This window comes from Tigriopus californicus, chromosome 9 (genome assembly GCF_007210705.1).
Source record: "Tigriopus californicus strain San Diego chromosome 9, Tcal_SD_v2.1, whole genome shotgun sequence".
NCBI lineage: Eukaryota > Metazoa > Arthropoda > Copepoda > Harpacticoida > Harpacticidae > Tigriopus > Tigriopus californicus.
Genome location: NC_081448.1, coordinates 5,639,489 through 5,665,921, shown reverse-complemented (window position 1 = coordinate 5,665,921; position 26,433 = coordinate 5,639,489). Strand labels below are relative to the sequence as shown.

Here is a 26,433-nt window from a genome sequence, read left to right as displayed (position 1 = left end):
GTCCTCAGACGCATTTGAATCAGTAGCATCATTAGATTTTAACAGAAGGTGGCTAGTGAAGCCAATGGAATATTGTAAGGATATCAAAAAAAAGATACATGTCAGTTAAAATCGGTATATTTTGAATTGGTGAAGGTTGGATGAGCTCTTCAATCCTTGATACTCTCCGCTTATTAGGATGTATAAGGGGTTAACGAGGGAGTTCAGGTGTCCAGATGAAGTCATTGATGATTGTATTATGAATGCGGTTGTTGTACGTACACGTTTACATAGATTGTAGTAGGACGGGTGGTCTTCCCAGAAGCCTATAGCCGGGTCTAGGGGGGCTTGACTTGAAAGCCGCTTTCTTCTTCATGGCCGCGAAAATGTAAATCACATTTGGCACTTTCAGTTATTCTTGAGTTTAAAGTTTCTAGTCCAGTTAAGGATGATTTAATTGAAGTTATTCATGCTTGCAATGGATGATGGGTGTAGAAACCAAGCCATTTATTTAAGCAGGGATCGAGCACCTCATTGTGGCTACTATTGTGGTTGGGGTTAAACTTTCACCAGGATTATTCTCAGATAATCCGGTTCATTGGGAGGCGGGAACCACTCGTGATCCGCCCATGGTGCAATTTCCCACCTCAAGGGACACGACAGGCCTGGTGCGTCAGTAGGTCAGCTTTGGCCGAGGTTGAAGATATGACCTTTCTTCTTCCAACAAAGCCTTCAACCAAAAAATGAAGGCTTTGAGACTGCGAGAAACGATGGCATGATTGAATATAAATCACTTGCCTCAATGCTTACTAACTTTCAATCTTTCTCTTGGTATCCAATGCCTCCGNAGTAGGTCAGCTTTGGCCGAGGTTGAAGATATGACCTTTCTTCTTCCAACAAAGCCTTCAACCAAAAAATGAAGGCATTGAGACTGCGAGAAACGATGGCATGATTGAATATAAATCACTTGCCTCAATGCTTACTAACTTTCAATCTTTCTCTTGGTATCCAATGCCTCCGAGGCGGACATCTTCTCTAGGATCCAGGCCACTTTGTTCGGTCACCTTGGCCACCTTCGCCAACTTCTACGGCGTAGGTAGGTCCGTTTTGCGTTTCAAAAATCGGTTGATCCATCCATCTATCAGTCACTCAGCTGCACAAGAACGAGATCCAAGACCGTCGTGAGGGTTCATAGGTGGCAGATGACGGGAGTGGACCGGCTGGGGGTTGAGGTCATACGATGAAGTATCTTCATCGTTTTTGAAAACTTTGATCTTTTAATACGCCCATTATTATGGTCGTTGACGTGTAGTTGGTCACTTCTTTGGTTGCGTGGCTTGTCACTAATCAGGAAGGTCACCCAGAAGTTGAAAAACTGGCTAAAAGTGTTGAATCATTTAAAAGCCAGAAAAACTGGCCAAAATTGGAATCATTTAGAGGATTAACATGCCAATCAGAAGAGCGGTTCCAAGGGTTCATTCGACGTGGAGTCTGCCTGTCACTTAACCTTTAACGGGCTGACTGACACCGATGGGGACGTTTAGGCAAGCTCTGGCAGGTTCGTTTGTTTGCTGGTACCAGTGTCAGTGATGCAAGTTTGGGGCTTCAAACACGTTTTTGAAAAGCTGACCCTTCTTTCGCATTGCTATATGAGGAAAGGTCAGCTTCGTTAAAACCAGTTTGAAACGCCAATTTTGCATCACTTGCATTGGCAGGCAAGTTTGTTTGCTGGTACCAGCGCTTGCCTAAATGTCCGAATAGGTGGACAAGTCTAGCTTGAGCATGGGTGAGTACAGTCTCCTGGTGTACTAACGGACCTCGAGTATACTATGCTTGGGTATGCTCAAGTGGTCACAAGACACATTTGTCAGAAATTTCATCAAATTCTTTTTTTTATTGAAAGTCTGTTTCACGCAATTAGTCTAACTATGTTCACAAAGTAGTATTGTTGAAGATTGGGAGCATTTCATTGCAAGGTCACTTTGTAAACTAAAAAACACCCTCTTACTAGTGTTATAAATTTAACTCGTGCCACCAAACTAGATGCACCTCTGGCGTCACGGACGGCTTCTCCCTTTTAGTTGCCTGGCTTGATCTTGATCTATGACCATTAGATCATCCCATCTGACCGGTCAGCCTGACTAGCCTTGCGAATCTCATCAGCGGGGCCGACCAAAATTTGCATCCTACAAATTCTGCAAAGATTCTGCAATATATCTCATTTTCCGCTAAGAGTTTGTACAAGAGATAAAAGTTTTCAGGTCTGACTGACCTCCTGAATTGCTCCACATGCCTTTTCAACTAACCCTTTAAGCTTTTCAATGGTATACTCAATCTCAACTTTGACCAGATCAAATCTTCTTTGAAGGCTGGGGTAATATGAGGTTAAAAATACCTTGCAGCCTCTTTCAAGGACAATTCGATTCCTCTTTCAGAATTGAAACCAGATTTACTCTCCTAACCTTATTCAAGGACGGCTCTACCCTGGACACATAGTCACCCTAAAAATCAAAACCTGCGAGACATTGAAAGCGCTAAATTTGGAGCGACCGTGCTCTGACTCAAACGGACTTTCAGAGTCCGATTTTGGTACTTTAGTTGCGTGATTTTCGATGGGCAGTGTTGCGTTGAACGCACTCATCATATGCCATGCCTCTGTATTTAGAAGAGTACGACATTGAGCTCAGCATACCATAGCAGTTGAATTTTGAACCTTCAAACCTGTTCCAAAACAATGCGTTCAAATGCGTCCCATATCCAAACCAAACTCATTAAGATAAAAACATGTGGTTCTAGGAGTTATACACGGCTTTAGCTACCCTTCAGGTACCCTTAAACGTACTTTGAACTAGTCAGATACCATTTAATTGGCTGATTTCATTTTTGATTGAAAAACACATAATTAGAATCTGGTATTGCTGTGATTGCAATTAATGATGCCTCCAAAGCAATTTCAGTCTTAGAACTACTCCTTAAAGCACAAAGATGTGTTTAGTTTGGCTCTGGGACGCATTTAAACTCTTTGTTTTGGAGCAAAAATGAAGGTTCGAACTTCAACCGCTATGATGCACTGACCTCACTGTCGTACTATTCTAAATACAGAGCACTAATCAAAGCCATTCTTGACAATGTGAGAAATGCCAAGAAAATCATGGGGCTTTTTTACCACCGCCTGACTGTGCTAAAATGTGCTCGGAACCCATGCTGGCTAGGAGGAAGGACTTCATGAATATCAAGAAATTCAACAAGTTTGAACTTCATGATCTTCTCAAACACCTTCGCAATATTCGAAGTGAGAGAAATAGGCCTGTAGTTACTGGGGAGTGACTTATCTCCCCCTTTGAAAATTGGAACAACATGAGCTACCTTCAGAGAAGAGGGGAACTTGCCCTGGTCCAAGATGCAACGCATCAAGTACGAGAAGACAGGAGCAAGAACCTGTGAGCATCTCATCAGAAACTGAGATGTCACTCCATCAGGGCCAGGGGAGCTCGAGAGTCTCAAGTCCCTGATGGCCTCTAAAGCATCCTGATCTGTGACTACAAGATCATCTAAATGCTCAGCTTGACAAGCCATGCCAGTCCCAACAAACTCATCAATAGAGCAATGGACTGTTGCTCCTAAACTCAGTGGAGTTGAAAACACACTAGAGAACTGATCTCCAAGTATGTTGGCCATAGTCCCTACATTGTCTATGGCTTCCCCATTGACCTCAAAAGGCCCTACAGGGTGTTTGATCTTTCTCTAAAAGTTTGCATAAGAGAAAAACGCCTTCTGATTCGAGCTCACCGCTTGAACAACTCCACTTTCCTTGTTCAACTGAATTGCATTAGAAAATATTTTTTTTGAAACCATGTCTTCTGTAGGGTTGCAACCAATGGTATTGGCATTTGCAAAGTGTTTGGTCCTCAAATTCTGAGTACAGTCTAAGATTAGGAAGTTACAACTCACATACATAAGTTCTTTGAACATTGCCGAATTGCCAATTTTCCTAATCTATTCAGTCAGTTTTCGATGGTGTGCCCATCACTGCCGTTGCCGCTCGTTCACAACGGTCCCTCAATGGTCTGTGATTGTGCGCACTTGCGCCCCCCTCACCACCTCCTCTCGTCTACCTACCTTACCGCTACTTCTGTGTGTCCCCTAAAGTGTAGTTTAACCCAACTTCAATGTAACACTCTCACTCGATGTTTTTTCTACTACAGAATTCAATGTTTTGCCACTATGTTGGCTTTGGCATCAGCTGAACTGATGCGACGAGAGCGCTAAAATTACTGCTTATTGCCAAGGAATGCCAAGTCAGCCTCACGATTTCAACGAGCAGTTTATACATATATAGTCTTAGATCAAGATGCTTTACAGGCTGTCAGAAATGACAGTTTGGATTGCCTTTCATGGCAACCAGGAGTGCCATCTATGTGGGGAAAGATGGAAAGATATGATATGAGTTCTTTTTCAGCTGTTGGCAGGTACTCGTACACTATTCATGTGGTACTTGGATTGCGAAGTTCAAGGACGCTACATACAACTAGTTGTGGCAACCTTGGCGAAATCGCCTCCTTTTAAGATGCGAATGTACTTTTTTTAGGAGTCTAATCGGGAGCATGTTCAGCAGTTTGTTTACATTGCATCGATTTTTACTGCGATCACACTTGTGCATTTATCTTGTCTTCAAAACGTACGTGTTTGTAGCACGTCATTGACTCCGATTTCGGATGAACATCAGTTCAAGATAGAAAAACGGCGTTGCATCTGCTATTTTATGTCAAGAATATTATGGCTGAGAGTGAAACAATCAAACCTGGAGAGATCATCAAGCCCTTTGTGACCCAAGAAAAGGCACTCCGCTTGATCCACTCTCTGTACGGATTGGAAACGCAGAAAGTCAAAGAGCTAAACAGCTATGATGATCGAAATTTCTTGTTCAAGGCCGATCATGTGAATGACAATCCACATTTAAACACAATCTGTGATGATGGATACGTCCTCAAAATTACCAACAGCAAAGATTCTCAAGAGAGTGCTTTTTTTGACGCTCAAAAAGAACTAATGTTCCATTTGTCCGAGCATGGTTTCGAGGTTCCTCTGCCCATTCCCAATAAGCGTGGAGAGTTCAAAAGCTTAGAAGAAATGGATATCTCTTCATCGGATGATTGGGCCGCTAATAACATGGGCGACGAATCAGTTCGTCGATACATGGTCAGAGTGCTCCGCTTCATTCCTGGCAAGATTTTCGATGAAATTGAACCCTGGACAACGGATCACTTCTTCCAATGCGGTGAATATATCGGTCGCATGGACATGTCATTAAAGTCCTTCCACCATCCTGCTTTCGATACTCGCAATTTGATCTGGTTCCTCTCCAATGTGCCCAAGTTATCAGACTTTTTATTTGCCGTGGAGGATCCTGAGCGATTGACTCTTATGACCGAAATCATTCAGGCCTTCAACCTAGAAGTTGTTCCTCATATTGATGAGTTGGAGAAGGGCATTATCCATGGGGATGTCAACGAACAAAACATTCTCGTCAAACCCAAGGCCCAAAATTCTCTAGAATATGAAATGGTGTCAGTTATCGATTTCGGCGACACACAGAAGAACCCGCTTGTGTTTGAATTGGCCATCACGATTATGTACATGATGCTCAAGAGCTCGGAAGTTCATGCCAATCTAGCGGGCGGACACGTTATAGCTGGCTATATGAAACATCGAAAGATTCCCAATCTAGAGATGAATGTCTTGAGGACGTGCATAGCCTCAAGATTTGCACAGTCACTGATTTTGGGCGCTTATTCCTATCAGCAAGATCCCGGCAATGAATACCTTCTATGTTCGGCCCGAACCGGATGGAAGGCGGTGGAAGAGTTTTGGCGTTATCCAAAAGACCAGTTGCACAATGATTGGCAAGAAATTATCGATAGTTATAAAATTGAATAAGAAAAAAAAATACATGCTGCCGAGTATCCCTGATTTCATCCCACTGTCGTTTTCACTCACTTTTTCAGTTTTACGAGGCCCCACCCCATCTTAGACCAATGGCCTTTTTGCTCTCCAACCAAGGGCAATTTGTTGACATTCCTGGAAGTGATGCCAAATCAGAGGGTCCCATTTGTCTATATTTCGACGGCCATGGAGGAGAAAATCAATGTTGGATTTGGGAAGACCAAAAGATAATTTCAGTGCTCGATCCCAAACTGTGCCTTGGTGTGAAAAAAGCCTCGGAGGGAGCTGAGATCGTTTTAGTTCCCACTCCGAAACAAAAATGTCATTTCAGCTCTTGGATGCTGAGCAACAAAAGGATTACACTCTTTGCGAGCCAGGACCTTGCCATAACTGCTCTCAAGAACAAATGCGTTCTTCAACCTTTGTCTCCAAATAACCCTGCTCAAACTTGGACCCTAACTCCAACTCCCACCCACGACAAGGCCCAACCTGCGTGCTCCACACATTTCAATTATCAAGGCCTGACAAAAGATGATTGCTCAAGTAATTGGGAGCTTCAATGCTCCATTCGAGTGAAAGAGAGCACAGATTGTACCTACTTCTGTGTGGTGGGCTGGTCCCCAGGGGGATATTCGGGTATTCAAGAAATCACGAAAGGTCGCCGCGTCGCCATTTTTTCGATGTGGGACGACGGGAAAGGGAATGGTGTGGAAATTGTGGACCATGGTCCAGGAGTTGAGGTTTCAAGATTTGGAGGCGAGGGTGAGGGCTTGAAATCGATGATGGATTTTGATTGGCAAGAAAACGAGGAAATCACCTTTGTTGTCAAAGGATCATTAAGATCTTCTCGTTGCTTGCAGTTCAAGGAGACGTGGGAATGCAGTTGTTTTATCATGACAAGAGGCGAAGAACACTTCATGGCCAGTTTTAGAAGATCCAGTCGGCAAAAGCCACTCTGTCCAACCGGTTTCTACTCGTTTATAGAGGATTGGAATAGGAGGTGTGGCGCCAAGGGGCATGAGATCCGCCGGAAGGCGGAATTCATTCGACCAACGTTCATCGACAAAGATGGGTCGAAACGATCTCTGAAAAAGATTCGATTCACCAAGGTCGAACACGGTTTAGATGCCATGGCTATGGATAAGGCCACAGCCCAAGTTGTAGGCCCAGAGGCTTTCGAATTGTGCACAGGTGGATCTGAAAATGAATGCCTGACCAAGTGTGAAAACAACACCGAACTGGAGGCCCACTGATGATGCTAGAGGATTTTTGCGACACAAATGTGGCCAAATTTCTACTTTTACATGTTACCAGTATTCAGTATCACCGCAAAAATAATACCACATTACTAGCTACTACTAACTCTACATACAAGTATTAAATGGTTCAGGTCAATGACTACAGGTTCAGCTCAATTGTGGTAATATGAAATTTAATGGGCTATCTCGAGTCCTTAATATGACTGCAGAGGAACATTAAGATTTCTAGAGCATTTATCGTACTGAAACAAGTACAATACTCGTCAAAATGGGCGGGAGCTCTTTTTCCCAGCTTCCAGTTATAAAAAAGGGGCTAATCAATGCGGGACAATCACAATTCAAGGTCACATAGATCCAAAAGAACAGAAGAAAACAAGATAATTGAAACGGTTCTTCAGTCGAGGTGAAAAAGAAATCACACCACAGCAAACAAAATCGACTTCAATGCAAAATAAGTGCGATAACAAAAAATATGGCATCGTTCTGGTGGGAATGTGTATAAATCATCAGGATGATAATAGGCATTGAACTGGCATAGACTAGACTTCCAAATGAGCGGGCCAAAGCCGTTCAGTTTGCTTTCTTTGACTTGATGCATCGGTGTGTAGGTGGGTGGTGAATGAATGAATGAATGGGAGTGGAGAAGGGTATGGCTTTGTTGGTAGTTGTGAGTGATGAAACAATTACATGCTCGTTTGAGATCATTAGAGCTTGCACAAGCAGAAAACGAGTGGAATGAAGGCGCCTATGGCCACAAAAATGGGCAGCAGAGCAGTCGTGTCGTAATTTTCATACGGATCCCTGGTCTTGGGTCCACTAGGGTTCCTGTGCTTAGAAGTGCTCTCCAGCGGATCTTCCGTGAATTCTTCATCGTCCGAATCCACCGCTAATGGAGGCAATGGCGTCCAATCTGAAAAAGGAAAACGCAAAATCATTCATGTCACTTTTTTGTCGATGTTTCGTCTGAATTCCGAATTGTTTAAAGCTCCTTTCATAGACAGAAACACTTGTGTATGTCAAACCACCAACTTCAAACCGCAAGTGTTCCTCATACAGTTTCAGGCTCAAACGCGGGAATTATGAACTTGAAATCATAAAAGCCCATCACGACCCATCAGAGGGCATTCACTCGGATGAACGTAGTCTCACCTTCCATTCGCCCACGCATGAGCACGATAGCGTTGACTTTGGGATTATCACGGTAGCTCTTGATGAACTCGACGCGCATTTGACCACGGGTCAATTCCGACTCTTCGCCCTCGTACAGGATTCGACCCTGCTTGACTTCGAACTCGATGTACTCGTCATGAGCCACGCCTCGACCCACACGCTCATAAATATCCAGATCCGTGGCGATGGTCAGATCACCATTGAGAATCACGTCAAACACTTTCATGTTGGGGGCATGAAAGTAGACCTCGCTGAACTTGAGCACCAACAAATACCAACCATCCCGTTCCACCGGGATGTCATAGCCCAAGTTGCCGGTGTGATAGCGCTCGGTCTGATAGAGAATCTGATCTGGGGGTGGGACACGGGCAATAATGAGTTGCTTGCCATATTCCGAGGCCGTGCCCACGCGATTCTGATCCTTCTGGTAGTGAATGCCGAACACGTCGATGTGCGCTTCGCCACCGCAGTTTACGGCGTACGTGATCTCACCCAAGCCTCGGACCTCTTGACTCAACACCCACAGAAGACAGGCCCAGAATGCGGCTGACACACCCATTGGGCAAGGTGGCAACGTCTTATATGGATCAAGTATTACCGTGGATGGCCAAAGCCGGGACGAGAACGATCTGGACGGAGCCACAGAGCTCAACCCACCGTCCAGAACGAAAACTCACCCCAAGAGAACTAGGGAAAGCCGACTGAGCTGTCGCCTCGTTCCCGTCCTCAAACTGCGTCCTCTTGCTTGTCCCCTTCTCCCGCGCGCCTACTCACCCATCTCGGCCAAGCTCTCAACGAAGGACGGGCCAGCCTTATGGCATGAGCGCAGAGACCGGCCAACCCACCCGCAGAGTAAGACCAGAATCAAGGGAAAGGGGAACAGGGGGAATAGGGCCAGGGGAAAGGAGACTGACTGAACCAGCCCAGATTGAACCAGAGAAAGCTGGCTCGTCAATACCTACAGTTCCCTAACCCACCCACCGATCCAGGGGTGTTCGTGACGTGTTCCACTTGGAGGATTAGGGATTTTCGCCCGGGACGCCGGTGGGATACGGGACGTACGGAATGAGTTGTTAGGACCAGGGAACACCGTACCCTCTTTAGGCCAATAGCGGCGGCATGATTGCGGCCTTTCAGGGTTAGTTATGTCGCCAATCCGTTATAGGGGGTAGGTGGGTATTGTCGAACTGTTGGATTAGTTATACCATAATGGCCTTTCGAGGAAAAACGACCAGTCCAAGATAGGGCATGGACACTTGGGACCGGTGGATAATCATGTTGGACCAGCCGATATTGAAGCCCCCCCGGGTTTTGTTTGGGGTTGGTGACACAGTCCTGGGACTAAAGCGGTGGTCTTCGTCACCCTGGATTATCGTTTCCCAATGTCAACAAAGGCGTTTCAGTGTCGCCAGTCTGAGCCTTAGACCACCTCGGATAACGATGGGCGAACAAAAGCGACAGACGCGATCTATCCCAAATGTCTGTCAAATCCATGAGAAGCGTCTCAATGTTCGCCATGGCATGAATGTTATGACTAATAGAACCTGTCTGGGGCATTTATTTACCTAACGAAACCACGGAGTTTTGTTTTGGCCACCCATGTAGAATTTGGCTGGCCACCTTACTTGCACGGTTTGCATGTCTGCCATGTGAAAATTGCATGAAGGGGCAGCGATTGCCAATTTGCCATCCATCTATTTATTGCTCGTTCCACATCCAGTGGTGAGGAGGGGCGCTGATCATCCCTTTGTGTTTTTTTTCATCCTGGCTTTCATGACCATGAGTGCAATGAGTAGTGAATCGGACCGGCCGAGTCGGTCCTCGCCGTTATCGGCTCATTACCAATCCGAGGATTTAGGCTCGTCGTCCCAGTTTGGAAATCCGACCCATCTGGAGGTTCAAAAGACCCTGTCCTACGCATGGATGGTAGGTCAAGTGTCCGGGCTCTTGAAAATGATCTCTCAAATCCGTCTACCGCCTTGGATGATTTCAAGGGACTAATACTATTTCTGGATCGAGTTATGTGCTATTAGATGACAATCCTCAATCCTGATATTCATCTCGGCTGATGGCTAATTGCATTGTACGCATCACATCCAGTTCACCTTTTTTCTTTGGAGTTAAAAATCACCCACCTTTAATCGAGGCTTGTTGAATGTTGAATCTGATTCAATTTAGCCGGATGCAATTGAATGTTCGTTTCGTTTCATGCTTTCAAGGCATATGGAATTGATAATAGGCGTTTTGAATTACGATTCAGCATTCTCAATTCATCGCCGCTTTTCCACGCATAAACGACGGGCAAATCGGACGAAAAAATCCATTTTAAGGGGCCTGATTTTTCCAAACCTTAACATTGTTGACTTTATGATTGCAGATATTGAAGTGCCTGCATATTGTTGAGAATGTTGTATTCATCTATGGATTGGCCTACTTTCTCTTTCAGTTGAGGAAATGCGACTGTTATAACGAAGAATATAAGTCTTGCTCCAAGTTACGATCCCGCTTCCAACAATATTACATCCATGGCGAAATTCAATCCTGTCAGAATTGGAAAGAGAACTATAATGATTGTTTATCCTGGACTCGGACGGGAGACAAGAAATTTGCGGTACGATCAATCAAACCAATCTGGTGTTATTTTTATTAAAAGGAAGAAGATCATCTGATTTTTTCCAAATTCAATGAAATTCCTTAAAAGTCTCGGATCGCTTTGTCGGCTCTTATTCAGTCGAACTCATTTCGCCAAAGGAGAAACATAAGGCGGCTCTATATCAAGGATGTTACTTCTAGACTCTTTGCAAAATCATGTCAAAAAATTAACTTTTTCTCAAATAATGAAGTTTTAAATGTCATGAAATTTCGGTGAAATGAGATCTATTGAAAAAGAAATATGTCACGGTCTAATTAGGTGTTTTGTTGGGCTTGTCTACGGACCCTGGTTAATCCATTGAACACCTTGGAGTGCTCTTATACTGTTTCAAATGACATTGAAGGGCCAAAGCGATATGCCAATTCATTGCGGCCAATTTTAGTTCGTTAGTAGACAAACTACATGCTGAAAGTATGCCATGAGATGTTAATTCATTTTGATAAGATTCAGAGTAGCATTGGGCGAAATGGCCACCAAGAGCAAAAGAGCAAAGGATGTGTTGCGGTTATTCATATCAACTTTGAATGCAAGCTTATTCATCAAATCATAAATTAAATGCAAATATAAAAGCATTTTGAGATAAAGCAGTAGGGAGACACTTGCTCTTTTTATCTTGGCATTTTTAAAGATAATCGTTCGACATGCACCAGAAAAGAACGCAAGATGGAATTGGGAACGACCTTTGAAGCCAGACAAGGACACAAATGCCTTAGTTTCGGTTTCCCTGCCATGAATACTGATCTTTATCCATTCATGGAATATAGAAAGCGATTTGCTTGGGCTTTCTTATTCGAAAAAAGTTTAGTTTTCGTGCCGAATAATTCCAAAAGGTTAAATATGTCTGTGTCAATAAGTTGACACCAGAAAAGTTCCTTTGATATTTTTGCCAAGCGAAGCCAAGCGATAACTTGGGATAAAGTCCATTTTCAGTTCAAGCATAGGCACCTACAATGTAATCCTCTCTATTGTTTAGTTGATCGCATCAATATTCCATTTGCTCTATAACCCGGTCCATGTCTTCTGCCATGAACAACAATCTGATTAGTGTCTCTTGGTGAAATCCATTGTGTAAATAAAGAGCCTTTTTCCATTATAGAAGCAAATCATCGAACGCGAGAAAGCCCGGATTGGCCAACGACTTAGAGATCACCTAAGTAATGATGTGTGGGAATTGCGCGACGAACCGCCTGCGGATTTTAATGCCCCTCTCCCTCCTCATTTGGCGGATGCCGGCGAAGAGTCCATCTTCAAAGCCTATGACAAAGGTGAATCTCGAGAAGATTACAGCAAAATTGTGAACAATCCCATTAATCGGATGACCACGAACTTGGCTTGTAGCATCATGTGAGCCTGAACTAGTTCCACTGAGTCCATATTCCTACAGATGTTTTGTATTTGTAATTAATGTAAACAGTTTCAAGTCTGACAGTGTTTCGTTTATATTTTTGAAGAGTTAACGAGAATCGTAGCACCCTTGGAGCGAGACTCCAGAGGGACATAATTGGTTTTGCAAGCAATTCCAGACTAGTACTGAATGAATTTAGAGAGGAGTCACGGAGAAATTATCGGGATGCATCTTTTTAGATGTCCAGTCTTTGTTGGCGTTGCTGCTGTTGTTGTTGTTGTTGTTCCTGTTGCTGCTGCTGCTTTGGTGATTGAGAGGGAGGCGGTAATGGCTGTTCATTGCTGTGAATTGAATCTTCCAAGTCAAAATGGACGGCCTCTCGAAGGGCTGAGATCCACTTCTCGCAAATATTATCATTCTCGGCACAGAACACCAGAGACTCGCCACCAGGATGAGACAGGATAAACACCAATCCAGCATATTCGCCTTCGTAGAGCTCAAAGTTTTTCTGCAAGCCAAATAGAATCGGTTGGAGATTGCATCCAAGGGACATTCTGGCAATATATTGTGGTTTGGTGGAAATGGTATTTCGAAACTTACCTCTGACAAAGTATCCAAATCGTATCCCAAAATTGGGAATGTGTCGGCAGCCACCGAGTCCTCGGAGGCCTTGTAAGCATATAACACTCTGTCTTTGAGCACGAACCACATACGTTTCCATTTGCTGTTCTTCATTCGCCGCTTGAGATACCCGCACATTTGCGCTCCTTGTCCATTCGCACTCACTTTCAACCTTTGAGGCACATACCGATTGAGGTGCTTGGAGGTATCACGCTTCTTGAACCGAGATTTCAAGTACCCAAAGTCAACCAATTCTGGAAAGCGAAACGAAACCGAATAAAAACTTTTCTTTAGAAATATAAATAATATTACGCAGTCTCGTGATCCCACCTCTTTCTAGAAAATCAAAGCATTCGTCACAAACACGGGCGGCCTCAAACTCTCGGTATCGAAGGGGGGCTTTATTGGCCGAGCAAGTGGCACAAATGACCTTCCCACAGGCTCGGCAATGATGTCTCCTCACCAGGACACTGAACTCAACGGCGCAATTCTGGCACATGGTCACTCTCCGATCTGGAATCCAGACTGGAGCGCTGTTCCCAATTTTGCCGGCCTCATCCGGACTGATGAATTGAAAGTTATCCTGTAGCCCGTTGACGGCATGGAAAGTGGCTTTCCGGCTCACATGGTCCTCGATGGCGCTGTTCAAGGCATCCAGCCAATCGTTGCGCTCGTGAACAGTGGACGATCTCAATGTGCAACTTCGAACGGGAGACGTGATGTAGAATTCGTTCTGATAGTCATCGTAATTAGGCACCCGGACTTGCAATGCGGTCAGAGGAATCTTGTAGCTCACTCGGAGATTAGTCGAGTCGCCGGTCCACGATCCGGAATAAGTGCAATAGAGGAGGCAATCACTCAGGAGGACAAAGTACCTCGGGCCAATTCCTTTGCGGCTGATCTTTTGAAGTTCGCCTTCTCTGATAAGCTCCCTGCCCGGTCGAATGAGTTCCAGGTCTCCCAACCTGGATTGGAGTTTGAGCATTCGTCGAAACTTGTCCTACAACGGGAGGGAGGATACACAAGGTTAAGATTGGAGGTCTCTTTTGACAAACAAAAAATATTTTCTCACCCCTTGTTTGATCGTGTCGTTAGCATGATCAGCAGCTTCGGACACGATGTGAAGAGCATTCGTGGTGTCGTCAAAATCCGGCGACTGAGGATCCAAATGCTTGAGATAATCCTCCAACAACAGCCGATATTGAGGCAGTCTCTGGACCGGCTTGAGCATGAAGTGCTTGATCTTCAGATTCCGACATCGCTCCCTCGCCTCGAATTCTTTGACCAACTTTCCAAATTTGGGGTACTTTTGACAGCACTCATCGAAGTGGTAGTTGACCGTGGAGAATTCCCTGATGTAGGTGGTGTAGAGCTTCAAGAATGGCCCCTTCTTCACGATGACGTCCGCGATCTTCTTTTGCGTGTCCCAGTTTTCCACCCTATCCTCAAAGTCTTGGAGCAAGTCCTCGTTCAGGGTTTGCAGCTCGGGTAAATTGCTAAAAAGGCGACTGAAATCCGTGTCTGGCATGATGCCACTCTTGGATTCCCTGCGGGCATGCTGGACGAATTCACGAAACTCCACGTTCAGTAAGCGTAAAATGTCCACAAAGACGCGCTCAGATGTCATGATTTCGCGCGCAATATAGTAGACTTTCTTCTCGTGTCGTTGAGCAGGGGTCAAATCATCATTGTGGGATTGGGGGCTAGAGTGCCCATCCCCACCACGTCGGTCGTCATCCGATACGGAATGATCCTCTTGACCGAAACTTTCCGAGCTCACGGATTGCCCACTGATCACACTGTTACGGTTCGAGTTCCCGTTGAAGCTGGACTCACAACTAGCGTAGGTGTCCACACTGTCATTCTTCACGAGTTCCCGTTTTGGTCGCAGGATGATGGATTTGGTGGAGGCCGTGGCTCCTCCCGATATCACTTGACATTGATGATGATGCTCTTTGTCTTGAGGATTGGTATCAATTGATTGTCGAGCTCCGATGGCGTTGGCAGGTGAATCTCGGCCATTAGATAAACTTTCGATCTGACGCGTAAACTCGCCCAGTTGAGCCTTCAAAACGGGACTGTTCTGATCATGGGCATGTTTGACTTCAATAGATCCGATATGTTCGACTCGTATTCGTCGTTTACCCGATCCAGATCGAGGAATCTTCTTCTTTCCCTTACCAAACGATCCCAAGAGCCCTCGGAGGCGATGACGCAAGGGCAAAAATCCGCCTTCAGAATCACTGTACGAATGGGATTCGTCGTAGAGATGACCACTCGATTTCTGACCAGCATCGGATTCCAAATCACCTTCGTACCAAAGGGTCGATGAGCCTTGCCGACTGGATCCACTATCAAGGGTACTACTGCACTCGGAAGCGGGAGATTTCTCCTTGTTGGCGATCAAACTGAACGAATGTCTCCGGAATAGGCTGGTTTTGCGACCTTTGGGCGTTCCTCCCTGGGCATTGGGTTCCACAATGGGATGCAGAGAACCTGGAATGCAATGCAAATGGGTGGTTAAAACCAGATCACTTGATGGGATAATATACAGATAGGTTGGCAGTCTACTATTGCGTGCTACTTACCCTTTGACGTGGTAGATTGATTTGTGCCGATCAAAGGGACCTGAGCAGCTGCAGTTGCAGCGGATTCCATGTTGGCGGGAGCAGTGAGGGCCTTGCCCGATCGATCGGCTGCATCTCCTTGAGGCAGACTATGACTTCGTGACAGGCCATCGTTTCGATGGGGTAGGCTTTGGAAGGCCAGTCCAACTTGGGAGGAAGATTGGGACTCATTATTGTTCAAATTGCTCTGATGAAGATTGGCGTTCGGATGGAAGTTGGCGGGAGGATGATGGCCGAGAGCCCCACGTGGTCGGAAGGTGCTCCGAATGATGTTGGTGTTGTCTGACAAGGCTTGGACTGTTCTGAACGTCTTGAGGGCGGCGTTGATCTTGGCTTGGGTCTTCTCTAGGCGTCGAATATTCGTTTCAATATCAGAGCCGAGATGGGGTTGCTCAGGATCAGAGTCATCGTCATGATTGTGGTGGTTGGCGTCGTCGTCATCGTTATCGTGGTCTTCGTCGTCATCGAGATCACCATGGACTTTGTCCATCAATCGGGGGATTTCAGCATGACTCTCAACTCGAAGGCTTGAAAGTATGGACTCCGCTTGACTGATGGAATTGTCCGCTTTGGCTAAAATATGACGGAAAGAGTCGTCCAAATCGAACTTGCTATTTCCGTTGCTCAGATCCTCGACCTTGATGGAATGGTCCCTTGGGCTAATGTGATGGAAACTCGCAAGAGCATCCCGAGGATGAGCCGTACCGAAAGCGGGAGCACTGTTCTTTTTGCTCTGGTTTTTGTCTTGTCCTCGTAAGAGACGCTCATTGTCTAGAAGTCTGTCTGCCGACTCGGATCGCATATACCTCGGCGAATCCATCCGATTATGGCTTTTCAAATGAGATACATTGTTGTAAATCAGGTGGCCATTGTGTCGAGTGTCACCATTGATGTTGAGCTCATGCGAGCCGGTAAGAGTGCCAGGCGAGAGGGTCACCCCTCCACTTCCATTTCGTCGCGATGTGGTTATCGACACGTCCTGTTGCATGTCACTCCCGCCAATCATGCATCTGCCTCCCGAGGGGGTCCGACTAGCTACACCATCCGAATTCGAGAGCGTGGGTTGAAAGCGTTCTCTTTCATCGGACAACAGTTGATTCTGCCTTTGGTTTTGCCGTTGAGAATAATGCGTATGAGCTCGCTGAGCGAACGGATGCGGCTGTGACCGTTCTATGGGTTGATGGTGGGATGGCAAGGAACCACCGGTCGTCGTGTGCCACTCATCGGGATCGATCAATTGAAGATGTCCGTTTCCGTTTCCACTACTGCAGCCGCTGGAGGATTCATTGGAACTGGTGCTGCCAGGCCGTCCATGTTGATGGGTGTTCCACGGCGAGATCACCAGTGAGGGCTCATGATCGAACAGATCCATTCGCAATGGAGGGAGAGGTGGCGTTTGGGGTGGACCCAAATCTGCAAATGGAGAAGCATTTCGAGAGTTAGTCAATACCCTAATTTCTTGCGCCGCCATATATGGATTGAGCTATTCTACCCAGATCTTCAGTAAATGGATGGACAGAGGGGTTGCCTTGAGGGCTATTATTATTTCTCTTGGCCGACAAAACTTTGGGGAGGGAGAGAGGGAGGGTAGGGGATCCAGTGGTGAAGTTCTTCGCCTTGGAGAGGAAAAAGTGAAACGAGGCTATGAAAACTGACATTTAATACCTCTCATTGAGCTTCTCTTTTCCGAATTCTCTCCCCCTTGTTCTTTTGAATTGCTACCCACACTTGCCTCTCGAGTCCATTCACATTTCAACCGAACAATCTAGTACGGAGATACAGTACGTAGAAGGGGGGTTGCTCGAGTGCGATTCTACGATACTGTGATCTTGGCTTCAGAATCTGGCGAAGACACAGTGATTGGCGATTTCTTATCACTTGTGTCGTAAAACATCAACGACAAATGTCCGTCTGTTGGTTAGGATTCGTTCAAATGTGTGGATGCATTGAAAACGATTGAAGACAGAGCAACAAGAAAAAATGACTTCTCCCCTCCTGAAAAGATCACAAAAGCCCGATTTTCAACGGACTTTTTATTTTGCCTTTGTCTCAGCAAGTTTCCCAAAGTGATCGGAATGCCTCCTCGTGGATAAAAAAAACCGTAGACTTCAACGTGAATTAATCACGATCTTTCGGTCATCAGACATAATCTTTTGGTCAGAACTAGACATTGGAAATGATGTCGGCCATTCGTTCGGATTCCTTCATTTAGGAGCCTTGAGCTCATCTTTGAATGGATCGAGGTGAGGAACAGTAGACGATAGTCGGAAAATTGGATGCATAGGAGCTATGCCATCTAACGAAATGATCGTTACCCAACCGAAATGACTGATTGATCGATCCCAACAGCTCGGAGGGATTCGGCATCTTTATAAACTGCTCAAAAGCGAGATGGAAATAATGACAACTTTGCGAAGAGCGTTGGGGAGGGGGAATAGTATTTATGGCCACGAGGCACATCTCCAACCGATCCCCATTATCATTTTTTACTACTGAAACAACTTAACAACAGCTTTGACCCAACTTCAAATTCTCCCTCGATTTTAGTTGGAAATATTCGAGTGGCAAAAGCATGTCAGGAATTTCAAAAAATAGCAATGCTAAAAACACATGGCACTAGCACTTCTTAAGAAAGAAACTGCCCCCGCTGGAGATGAGTTAATTTCCAGAAGAATTGAAGAGATGTGCATTAATTCAGGTGGACAGTTGGCGGTTTCACTCGGAGTGGGCAATTTGCCTCCGCTTGGCCAAAGATGTGGCTCAGATAAGGGGTTGCGTTTTATCTGCCTCTGTATCCAATGAGAGCCAGACAGCTCTATCTCCTCACTTTTTCTGTCCAAACCACAGTTTTGTGGTCCAATGACAGTCGGGAGGGAGCCCAAGACCGAGGAATCTGTTGGCGATTTTAGCACATTCCTCACTGCTATTAATAGAGCACACTCCAAAAGTTGTTCGAACTATGGAAGCTGTTTTGAGTTCCCAAGTCGGTCGGCGAGGCTTTGGCGTTTTTTCCATCCACCCACGGAACCATTCCCAAATATACTTATTCCTATCATGATAGCGATCGTTAAATCATGTTGATGGGACGCTCGAACAACCACTAAGCTCTGTTTCCAAGATGAGCCAAGAATAAATAACACGTGCATTTGCCAACAAGACAATCCCGAGTCTTTGGCTTGACAAAGTGGGTGAGGTCCTCCGCCTCCTCTTCGTTTTTCTTCAACAGTGACGTAATGAGATGCTTAACTTGTTGCACCTTGAGCCGCTCTGACAAATTGTCCCCCAGGCATCATTACTAAGAGCAATTACAATCAGGTAAACCTTTTCGATGTACCCAATTCACTGCTATCGTAAATACTAAATACCTCTTGCCTCCAAGGAGTCTTGGCTATTTGATGTTTAGTCTCGAAACTCTTGGCAGCTTAGCTTGACGTTATTTCTCATCTCGGAAGTGCAAAATACATTTCATTCCTTGAGTTGTCCTTTCGCTTTGAACGGTACTGTTTCCTGGATGGAGTGAAGGCAGTCGACACGGACTGGATTTGAAAGTGCTCAACAAAGCTGCCTCATCAGACATACCCAGATGCAAGGAATATCTGGGAAGGAACTATTTGTCAGTCCAGTGCTAGAATATGAGCAAGAGGGAAATACTCTCTCCTATCTTTCTAACGTATTCCACTCGAAACTCGTTAGATCCGTTGTGAAGGTCCATTTCGTTTTATGAGATGGGTAGCAGATGAACAGACAAAATTGAATCGGGACCGGAATTACCGAGCAAAGTGGGAACGACTCTGGCCATCCTATTTAGTATTTACTATACACGTATAACTTCAAGTCTCGCTCAATTCCTTGCCCTTGAGGAACAGGATTGGGAGCAAAAGTGTGCAAAATTCCAGTTTCCATCGACTGCAGTTGTTTACAGACATTTTGAAGTAAGAAGCAGGCACAATCTGTGAATTTGTAACGACCAGGAGACTCTCAGAGCTAACCCCATTTGTTCAATAAACAGGATCAGACCACTACCAATGTTTCCATAACGGTATTCCGGGTATTCCGCTGTCTTCTTATTACAAAGGAAGAGTTTGACCGGATCGAGCAAAATGAACCAAATGAACAAAAGGGAAGAAGAAGGAAGGTACGGCCGATTTGAACGTTGGTTGGCTCAGAGAATGTCGAGCCGTTTGCCAATTGTGCTCATGTCGAGACAGTGAAGAGGTAGAGAGATATTCGGGGCTTAAATATTTGAACACGATTTCCTCATATCTGAGATTGAATTCAAAATCTAGACGTCAAGTCACGACTAGTTCGTCTTGCTTGCGGAATCTTGAAAAAGATCCTGTGACGTAAATTGGGGCCCAGGGAAACATCATCTATCCTTACAATGTGGAAGTTCATACCTGACTGATGGTCCACGGACGTGAAATGAGACGAAGAAGTTTCCACGGACAAATGCGGAGACCGAGGATCATCTTGCTTCACAAACATCACAGGACACGAGAATGTCACATTGTTATCGTCGACCCGATCTCCGCCGCTGTCCATTCGAGACGAACCATTATGATGATTACGAGACTTGACAACTTTTTGCTCTTGAAGCTGCTGTTGTTGTTGACGATAATGGGTATTGTGGCTCAGTCTTGGCGACGCAGACACAGCGATCTGCTCATTTGAATGGCAATTGTTGAGCAGAAATTGTTCATTATTTGCACTTGAATTGGACAACTTCCTGTAGCGCGAGGTGCTCGCACCCTTCTTGAATGGCTGAGGCACGGGAAGAGAATCCGACTGGTCACCTGGTCTACAAAAAGCGGGGCCAGGACTTCGACGAAAACCATGAGCACTGGAAATGGTGGTGGCACTGGTGGTGGTGGTGGTGGTAGTGGTCAAGGAAGACGTACTCGCAGTACTTCGATGAACATCAATACCCTTCATAACGTTGTTGATGCTATTGTTGTTGTTGCTGTTGTGATGGTGGTGGTAGCAGTTGTCTTGAGCACTCGAGTTGTTGGGGGTTGCAATGAGATTCGTGGAATCGGACAACGAAACGATAACTCTTCGACTGGGTCCTGAAATTCTATCCGAATGCTCAAACTCTCGGCCATCGACTACGGGGGTTGTGGTGGGAGAGATAAAGGTGGCAACACCTTCTTGTCCAGCTGTGGCTAAGGAGTTTCTTTCCAGAGGGTGGCATTTCCTATCTTGGACGAAGCGATGGTGATGGTGGTGGTGTTTCTCTGAACTGGACGGAGAATGAGCCTGACTTGATGGGGGGTCTCGTGGACCAGGGGATGAACGTGACGATAATATTTGCCGTGTTTGGTCATTGTTGTGAGTTTTGGCAATAGCTCCGGCTTTCTTGGAATGACTCGAGTCCACTCCCACCGACAATGAGGGGGTGACGGTGTGAATCTCCGAAGTGGGTCTTTGTGATAGCTTCCGAGTGTGATTTTTCTTCGATTTGTCAATCACAGCATATATGGGTGTGCTTAGTGGAAAATCGGGGTAGAGCTCTTCGATCAGTTTCGTGTCTCCCTCATAGACGGCCTGAGCAATGAAATGGGCATCGGTAAATGAGAGACTTCTCCTCAACGGGTTGAGGGTGTCGACCACTCTCAAAAGATGCGACGTCTCTCGACTCTGTTCTTTGGAGATCAACTGTTGCCTTCGGGGTCGCTTCCGTCTCGGCGGAGCCTGAGGAAATGGATTACTCGATTGAATGGCCAAAACCGGACCGTGGCAAACAGCGTAGGGCTCGATCAGGTCCTCACGACGTTTTCCGCTGAACCCTCGAAAGAAGACCCAATCTCGATCTTCGTTTGATGGATTGGCTCGAAGCGGTTGATTAGTTTTATGATTAACGTCTTTGGACAGTGCCAATGGGTCTTTTGTTTGAGCAGGTGCTTGTGTTTCCGAAGAGGATGGGGACGATGTCGGGTTCAAACCCAACGAACGACTCAATGACCGTCGAAGTCCACCGAGTCGTTGAAAAAACGTGAGACTTCGACTTCGAGCCTTGAAAAAGCCACCGCGCTCAATATCACAATCTAAAGTCGCACTTTTGGAATTGGCTGAACCATTAGCAGTGCTATGAGAGTCGTGCTTGACAATATTGGTGTTGGTGTTGTTGGTGTTATTTTTACTTTTGATATTATCCCGTCGTCTGCTCTTTCGAGATGGCGGCTGACGTTCTAGGTTCTTACACGCACTATCACTTTTAAGGGAGTCCCGCAGACCCTTCACTTGTGAATGATTGGTATCAATATCTGCGTTCTTCCTCGACTTTAAGCATGACTCTGAGATATGCACAGAACTGGTCCTTGATTCGTCTGTCGGTTGTTGTAGAGCCCAGGGCCAACACTGCACATCCGCAGAGCTCCGAGGATTCTGCTCAACTGATGAATAAGCCGTCGTTGTTGGGGGAATCCGTGCCCCACTCCCCGGCGTGGCATTATTGCCCCTGCTGTTCTTTCCACCGTTCTTCTCGATTCGCTTCCCTGTCCGTGAGGATTCGTCCAAAGTACACGTCAATGGAGGAGGAGGAGGAGGAGGAGGATGCTCATTCTGCCCTCGCTCACATTGTGGGATGGTGCCCGAAACTGTCGCCGAAGCAGAGGTGCTCGACGAGGTGCGCGAGTTGAAAGAACTTGGAATATTGGCAACGATTGCTTTTGAACTGTGGACGCCACCGCTGGACAAAGTCCGGGGCGGACGTTTGGGAGTAGACAGGGATGATTGTCGCGTAGGCTCTCCATTGCAAGTTTTTGTGTCCATATGAGCTGCCAAATTGTTGGGCGCAGCCTCGTGGACGTGTTCAGGACTTTCACGGCCTGTTGACTCTGATGGCATGGAGGGATTTTTATTTTCTTGCTCAATTCCGGTCAAATCACCCTTGGGAGACGTCTGCGCTTGTACGTGATGACTCAGGGGATCCGATGTGCCACAGATTGAGATCTCACCATCGGACCGAAATTTGGCCTTGGGAGCCAATTGCTGGAGACTCCCCATGGAAGGCACTTTTTCTGTCGTCTTTTTCACCCGCGGATTGAAATTGACCAAATGATTCTTGGCCTCGACTGACCCTAACGAACTGGCAGAGTTCACTTTCCCCACAAATGAATCGAATTCTCGTGACACAGGTCTTGACTTTGAGGTCGGTTTGGCTGTTCCAGAGGCTTTTCCACGGATATTCACTTTTCCGACAGTATTCAAGGAATTCGGTGTTGACTTGTTCAGATGTCCCGCTGACACCAACTGACTAAAATGGTGGTGACGACTCTTATTCTTGGGCGATTGAATCAACTTGACTTGAGTACCGTTGATATTGGCCATCATCTTCTTGCTTGCCAATGGCTTGTTGCCCGACTTGGTGAGTGGGGCTTCTCTGTCTTGGTTGGGCTTGGAATTATTCACACCAGAATTGCTCGTCGGACTGGGTGGAGAGGTTGGGATTCGCGACCTCTGACCCGAACTCGATTTAGATAATGAGCCGTTCGAGGGGGACGTTGGAGATGCTTGGGGAGAAAAATCCTCCTCCAGGGTGTTCTTCGGCGAGTTCACGGGATCAACCACAGCCACCACAGGCTTGGGATGGTCGTACATTGGCTCGGAGATCGTCACACTTTTCTGAGGCTTCGTTTGATGACTCTCGGAGCTCAAAGAGTTTCTCTGGGGAAGAAGACTACTCTTTGTCCGAGTTCGGCCTCCAGATTTGGCCGAGGACAACTCAATTTCGGTTTCGGGAGCTCCAAGTGAGCTCTTCAACACCGATCCCTTTGAGCTTGATCCAGCAACTAACTTGCCCGACTCTTTGTTCTTGCTCATGTGTTTCTTCTGTGAATTTGAGGCCGTGTCATTCTCACCCTCGTGCTTTGGCACGCCAACAGATCTCGCATTCACAACTGGCTTGGAATTGGGAGACGAATCCGATGTGTTGCTTATATTGTTTAAACTATTCATGACCAGAGTGTCCTTATACATGGAATTCCGCGGACTACTGACTGGACTTGAACTAGTCTGACAGGAAATGGAATTTCTCGGACTTCTCGATGGACTATAACTGCCATTACGTAATCGGTTTGGGTTGTTGGCCCTCTTGTTCCTCATCATTACGGTTCCATTGGTATTAGTGGAGGTGGGGGCAGCGTTGTTGTTGTTGTTGTTGTTGGTGGTGGTGGTGGTGGTTGTGACGGGACTGCTGAGTTTCTTCGCATTTGAATTGGAGGAGCATGACGGTGATGAAGATGAAGATGGAGGCGATGGGGTAGACTTGGGCACTGGCAAAGCACTCCGACGGCTGGGTGAGTTCAATCTGGGTGTAGACGTACTCGTGGTCATAATGCCAGTGGTACAACCATTGGTTCTGCCCCCTCCAGGGGTCCGGGGGATGGTTTTGTTGGAATGAGGCAGATTTAATTCACTGCAAGAGACGAGAGTAGAAAAAAGTGTGTCAAAAAACAGTCTAGGGATGAGGCGAGTTCCATGCAGGGAGAAAAGCTCGTTATCATAGGTAGCCATCATGATCTAAGCAACTATAAACATGAAGCCACACCCTTCACTGCCATGTTCTACGACACAAAGGGTTGATGATAATTCGAAGCCATTGTAAAAGGGGTTTATGATCCCGATAAAAAACGCACTTCGTCGTGGCGGATATAGGGTAGGAGGGTCCTGACAACTTCCAACAGGATTTATAGACCAATGCTGAGTAAATCTAGAGCAATCCTGTACGTGTGTAATAATAACCAAATGTTAATCATCAGAGTCAGTTCGCCAATAGCAAAAGCCTGGCTGTAGTATCTATCCGTCTAGCTCGATGAATCAATGACAAGCCTTGAATAGGACTCAACAATGCTCAACGACTTCCATAGTGAGTAATTTCTCATGATTCTTCTGCCAAATTTGAGCGCAGAAAAACCATCATCCACCTCTTCTTCTTCTTGTTCTTCAAAAACCCAAGGTTATCTCAATCTTTGCAAACTAAGACGTTCTTTTGACTTTGTTCACAACCCATGCATGTAGTATGTGATCTTGATTTTTTTTTGAGCGTGTTTAACCTCGACTTATCATTCAAAGTCGACGATACGTATGCTTCCCACAAGATACGTCAACAAAAAAAACGAGAAAAACATCCACCATTTTTCCAGGATGAACCTTTGTTTTGTGTCAATTCGAAGATTCGAGATTATACCACCTATATTTTTCCTCTGACAAAAATTCACATAATATTCAGAAGGAGCGACAAGTTCACTCCCCCTAAATTCGTGATGCGTATTTTTTGAGTTTGAGAACAAAAGCCAACAATCAATCCTCCGACTTTCTCGCTCGGATACGTGAACTCGGTTTGCTTTTGAAAGACAAAATTTCCCCACGTTTTTCAATTGAAACGACCACTTCTCCCTTTGACCACTCATACACGGAGAAAAGTTGGGAAAAAGACTTTGGACAGAATGAAGGCTCGTCAATTTCACGTCGTAATGAAACCCGCATTTACGTAATGACGATCGTGGGTACTTTCTCTCCTTCTTCGTCCACATTCTAAAGAGACTTCGACTTCCTCATAAGTGCTGCACTGTGCAATGTAGGTAGGTAAGTATGTACGTATGGTCACGGGTACGGTATAGGCTTTGGTGGCTTTGGTGGCTTAAATTGCGAGGATAGACGGCGGCATTCAAGTGCATTTTCAGGTTCAAGTCAACTAAGCCCCTCATTGCCCTAAGTGGGAAGGATGGGCTGCTGCCTTCTCAGCAATGGAAGTCGAACATCAAAGGATGAAATTGTGCACATTTTTTCGGGGCGAAAGCGAGCCACAAACGATATGGGATCGAGAGCATTCATCAACATTTTGACGAGGTTCCTCGGAAACGCCCCATAAAATCAAGTGGTTGAGTAACATTGCTAATCACGTGGCATTAATTCAGTACGAGTGGAACAAGTCTGTGAAAGCAATAATTACGGATATTTTCACTTTTCATCTTGCTAGCTCCTGACTTGCACTCCTTACCGACACCATGAGGGATCCTTAAGACACCCAAGCAGTGTGTGTGAAAGGTCCAGAAAACACCTTGTATGAGAAAGAGAGCGAAATGATGAGAAAATTGGAGGTCTCGCACCCCTTCTTTGAGATCATTTCTATTTCCTCTGAGCTTCATTTGGATACTTGGACAATGAGCGAGTAACTTTTAAGAACAGGACAAAACTCGTCGCATTGCATAGGGTAGCCGCCAAATTGCACCCTTCAACTGACCACTTTCATTTCGAAGCCAGAAGCCAGAACATCCATCCATCCCGAGTTCTGGATGACCAAGAACTTGCAAGAGAAATCAAAATCAAAAGCGTATTCTACGTCAAAGTAATATCCTGGCCAGAACTACAGAACGTTTTACTCTGTAATAGCTGGTTAGCAGACGCTTCCACCAGCTCCAAAGCACAGAAGGATGATCATGATCATGGCGATGATCCTGGTAGAACTAATCACGGACGTCTAGAAATATGGACTGTGAGAGGAATTCCCGCCAAATCGACCTGCTTCGGGCCAGAGGCACACTGACTCTTTCTTTGTAGACTTCCTTACCGTTACTGGGACTCTCTTAAAATTATATTGATAAAAATTAGTTATGCAGTTTGTCTGAATTCAAAGTAAACTACTTTGATAGCACTTAATTGTGAAACGAGTTGTTTCCAAGTAATATCGTTAACCATTCACATATCGCTGACCAAGTTGCAATTTTATTGAATTCCCTAAGCCAGGTTCTGGGCCCAAATTTGGCCAGATATTTTTTTATTACATTTAATGCTAATTCCACATAAGATGAATGCTTTAGGCCACAAGACATTTTC

General features: G+C 45.6%; 4 protein-coding genes across 5 annotated transcripts in view; 2 read left to right on the top strand and 2 right to left on the bottom strand.

Moving 5' to 3' along the window:
* The first annotated feature begins 4,444 nt into the window (after nt 1–4,444).
* LOC131887051 (hydroxylysine kinase-like) lies at nt 4,445–5,984 on the top strand. Its single transcript, XM_059235541.1, has one exon. The coding sequence runs from the start codon at nt 4,756–4,758 to the stop codon at nt 5,914–5,916; it is 1,161 nt and encodes a 386-aa protein (XP_059091524.1). The 5' UTR covers nt 4,445–4,755; the 3' UTR covers nt 5,917–5,984.
* A 1,349-nt stretch (nt 5,985–7,333) lies between these two features.
* Nucleotides 7,334–9,483, bottom strand: LOC131887053 (malectin-A-like). Its single transcript, XM_059235543.1, has 2 exons — nt 8,331–9,483; nt 7,334–8,091 (listed from the first exon to the last, which is right to left on the bottom strand). Exons 1-2 carry the CDS (start codon nt 8,908–8,910, stop codon nt 7,886–7,888), a joined length of 786 nt encoding a protein of 261 aa, XP_059091526.1. The 5' UTR covers nt 8,911–9,483; the 3' UTR covers nt 7,334–7,885.
* A 486-nt stretch (nt 9,484–9,969) lies between these two features.
* Nucleotides 9,970–12,430, top strand: LOC131887054 (uncharacterized). The gene is made up of 3 exons (XM_059235544.1): nt 9,970–10,277; nt 10,798–10,962; nt 12,101–12,430. Exons 1-3 carry the CDS (start codon nt 10,125–10,127, stop codon nt 12,350–12,352), a joined length of 570 nt encoding a protein of 189 aa, XP_059091527.1. The 5' UTR covers nt 9,970–10,124; the 3' UTR covers nt 12,353–12,430.
* LOC131887048 (serine-rich adhesin for platelets-like) overlaps nt 12,419–26,433 on the bottom strand; it is a 34,721-nt gene continuing 20,706 nt past the window's right edge. For both annotated transcript variants that reach the window (XM_059235536.1, XM_059235535.1), the window contains 6 exons: nt 19,995–24,013; nt 15,559–17,010; nt 14,043–15,466; nt 13,301–13,970; nt 12,950–13,224; nt 12,419–12,857 (listed from right to left, as the gene is read on the bottom strand). In XM_059235536.1, coding sequence (XP_059091519.1) covers nt 12,585–12,857; nt 12,950–13,224; nt 13,301–13,970; nt 14,043–15,466; nt 15,559–17,010; nt 19,995–24,013 — 8,113 coding nt within the window. In that variant the 3' untranslated portion in view covers nt 12,419–12,584. The remainder of the gene's footprint in view (nt 12,858–12,949; nt 13,225–13,300; nt 13,971–14,042; nt 15,467–15,558; nt 17,011–19,994; nt 24,014–26,433) is intronic.

Bases quoted from the DNA above. Each gene is read 5' to 3' on its own strand.
- LOC131887051 (XM_059235541.1), top strand. From the start codon at position 4,756: ATGGCTGAGAGTGAAACAATCAAACCTGGAGAGATCATCAAGCCCTTT.
- LOC131887053 (XM_059235543.1), bottom strand. From the start codon at position 8,910: ATGGGTGTGTCAGCCGCATTCTGGGCCTGTCTTCTGTGGGTGTTGAGT. The intron at 8,092-8,330 runs GTGAGACTACGT...TTCCTTTTTCAG, and splicing joins CATGCGTGGGCGAATGGAAG to ATTGGACGCCATTGCCTCCA.
- LOC131887054 (XM_059235544.1), top strand. From the start codon at position 10,125: ATGACCATGAGTGCAATGAGTAGTGAATCGGACCGGCCGAGTCGGTCC. The intron at 10,278-10,797 runs GTAGGTCAAGTG...TTTCTCTTTCAG, and splicing joins CCCTGTCCTACGCATGGATG to TTGAGGAAATGCGACTGTTA. The intron at 10,963-12,100 runs GTACGATCAATC...TTTCCATTATAG, and splicing joins CGGGAGACAAGAAATTTGCG to AAGCAAATCATCGAACGCGA.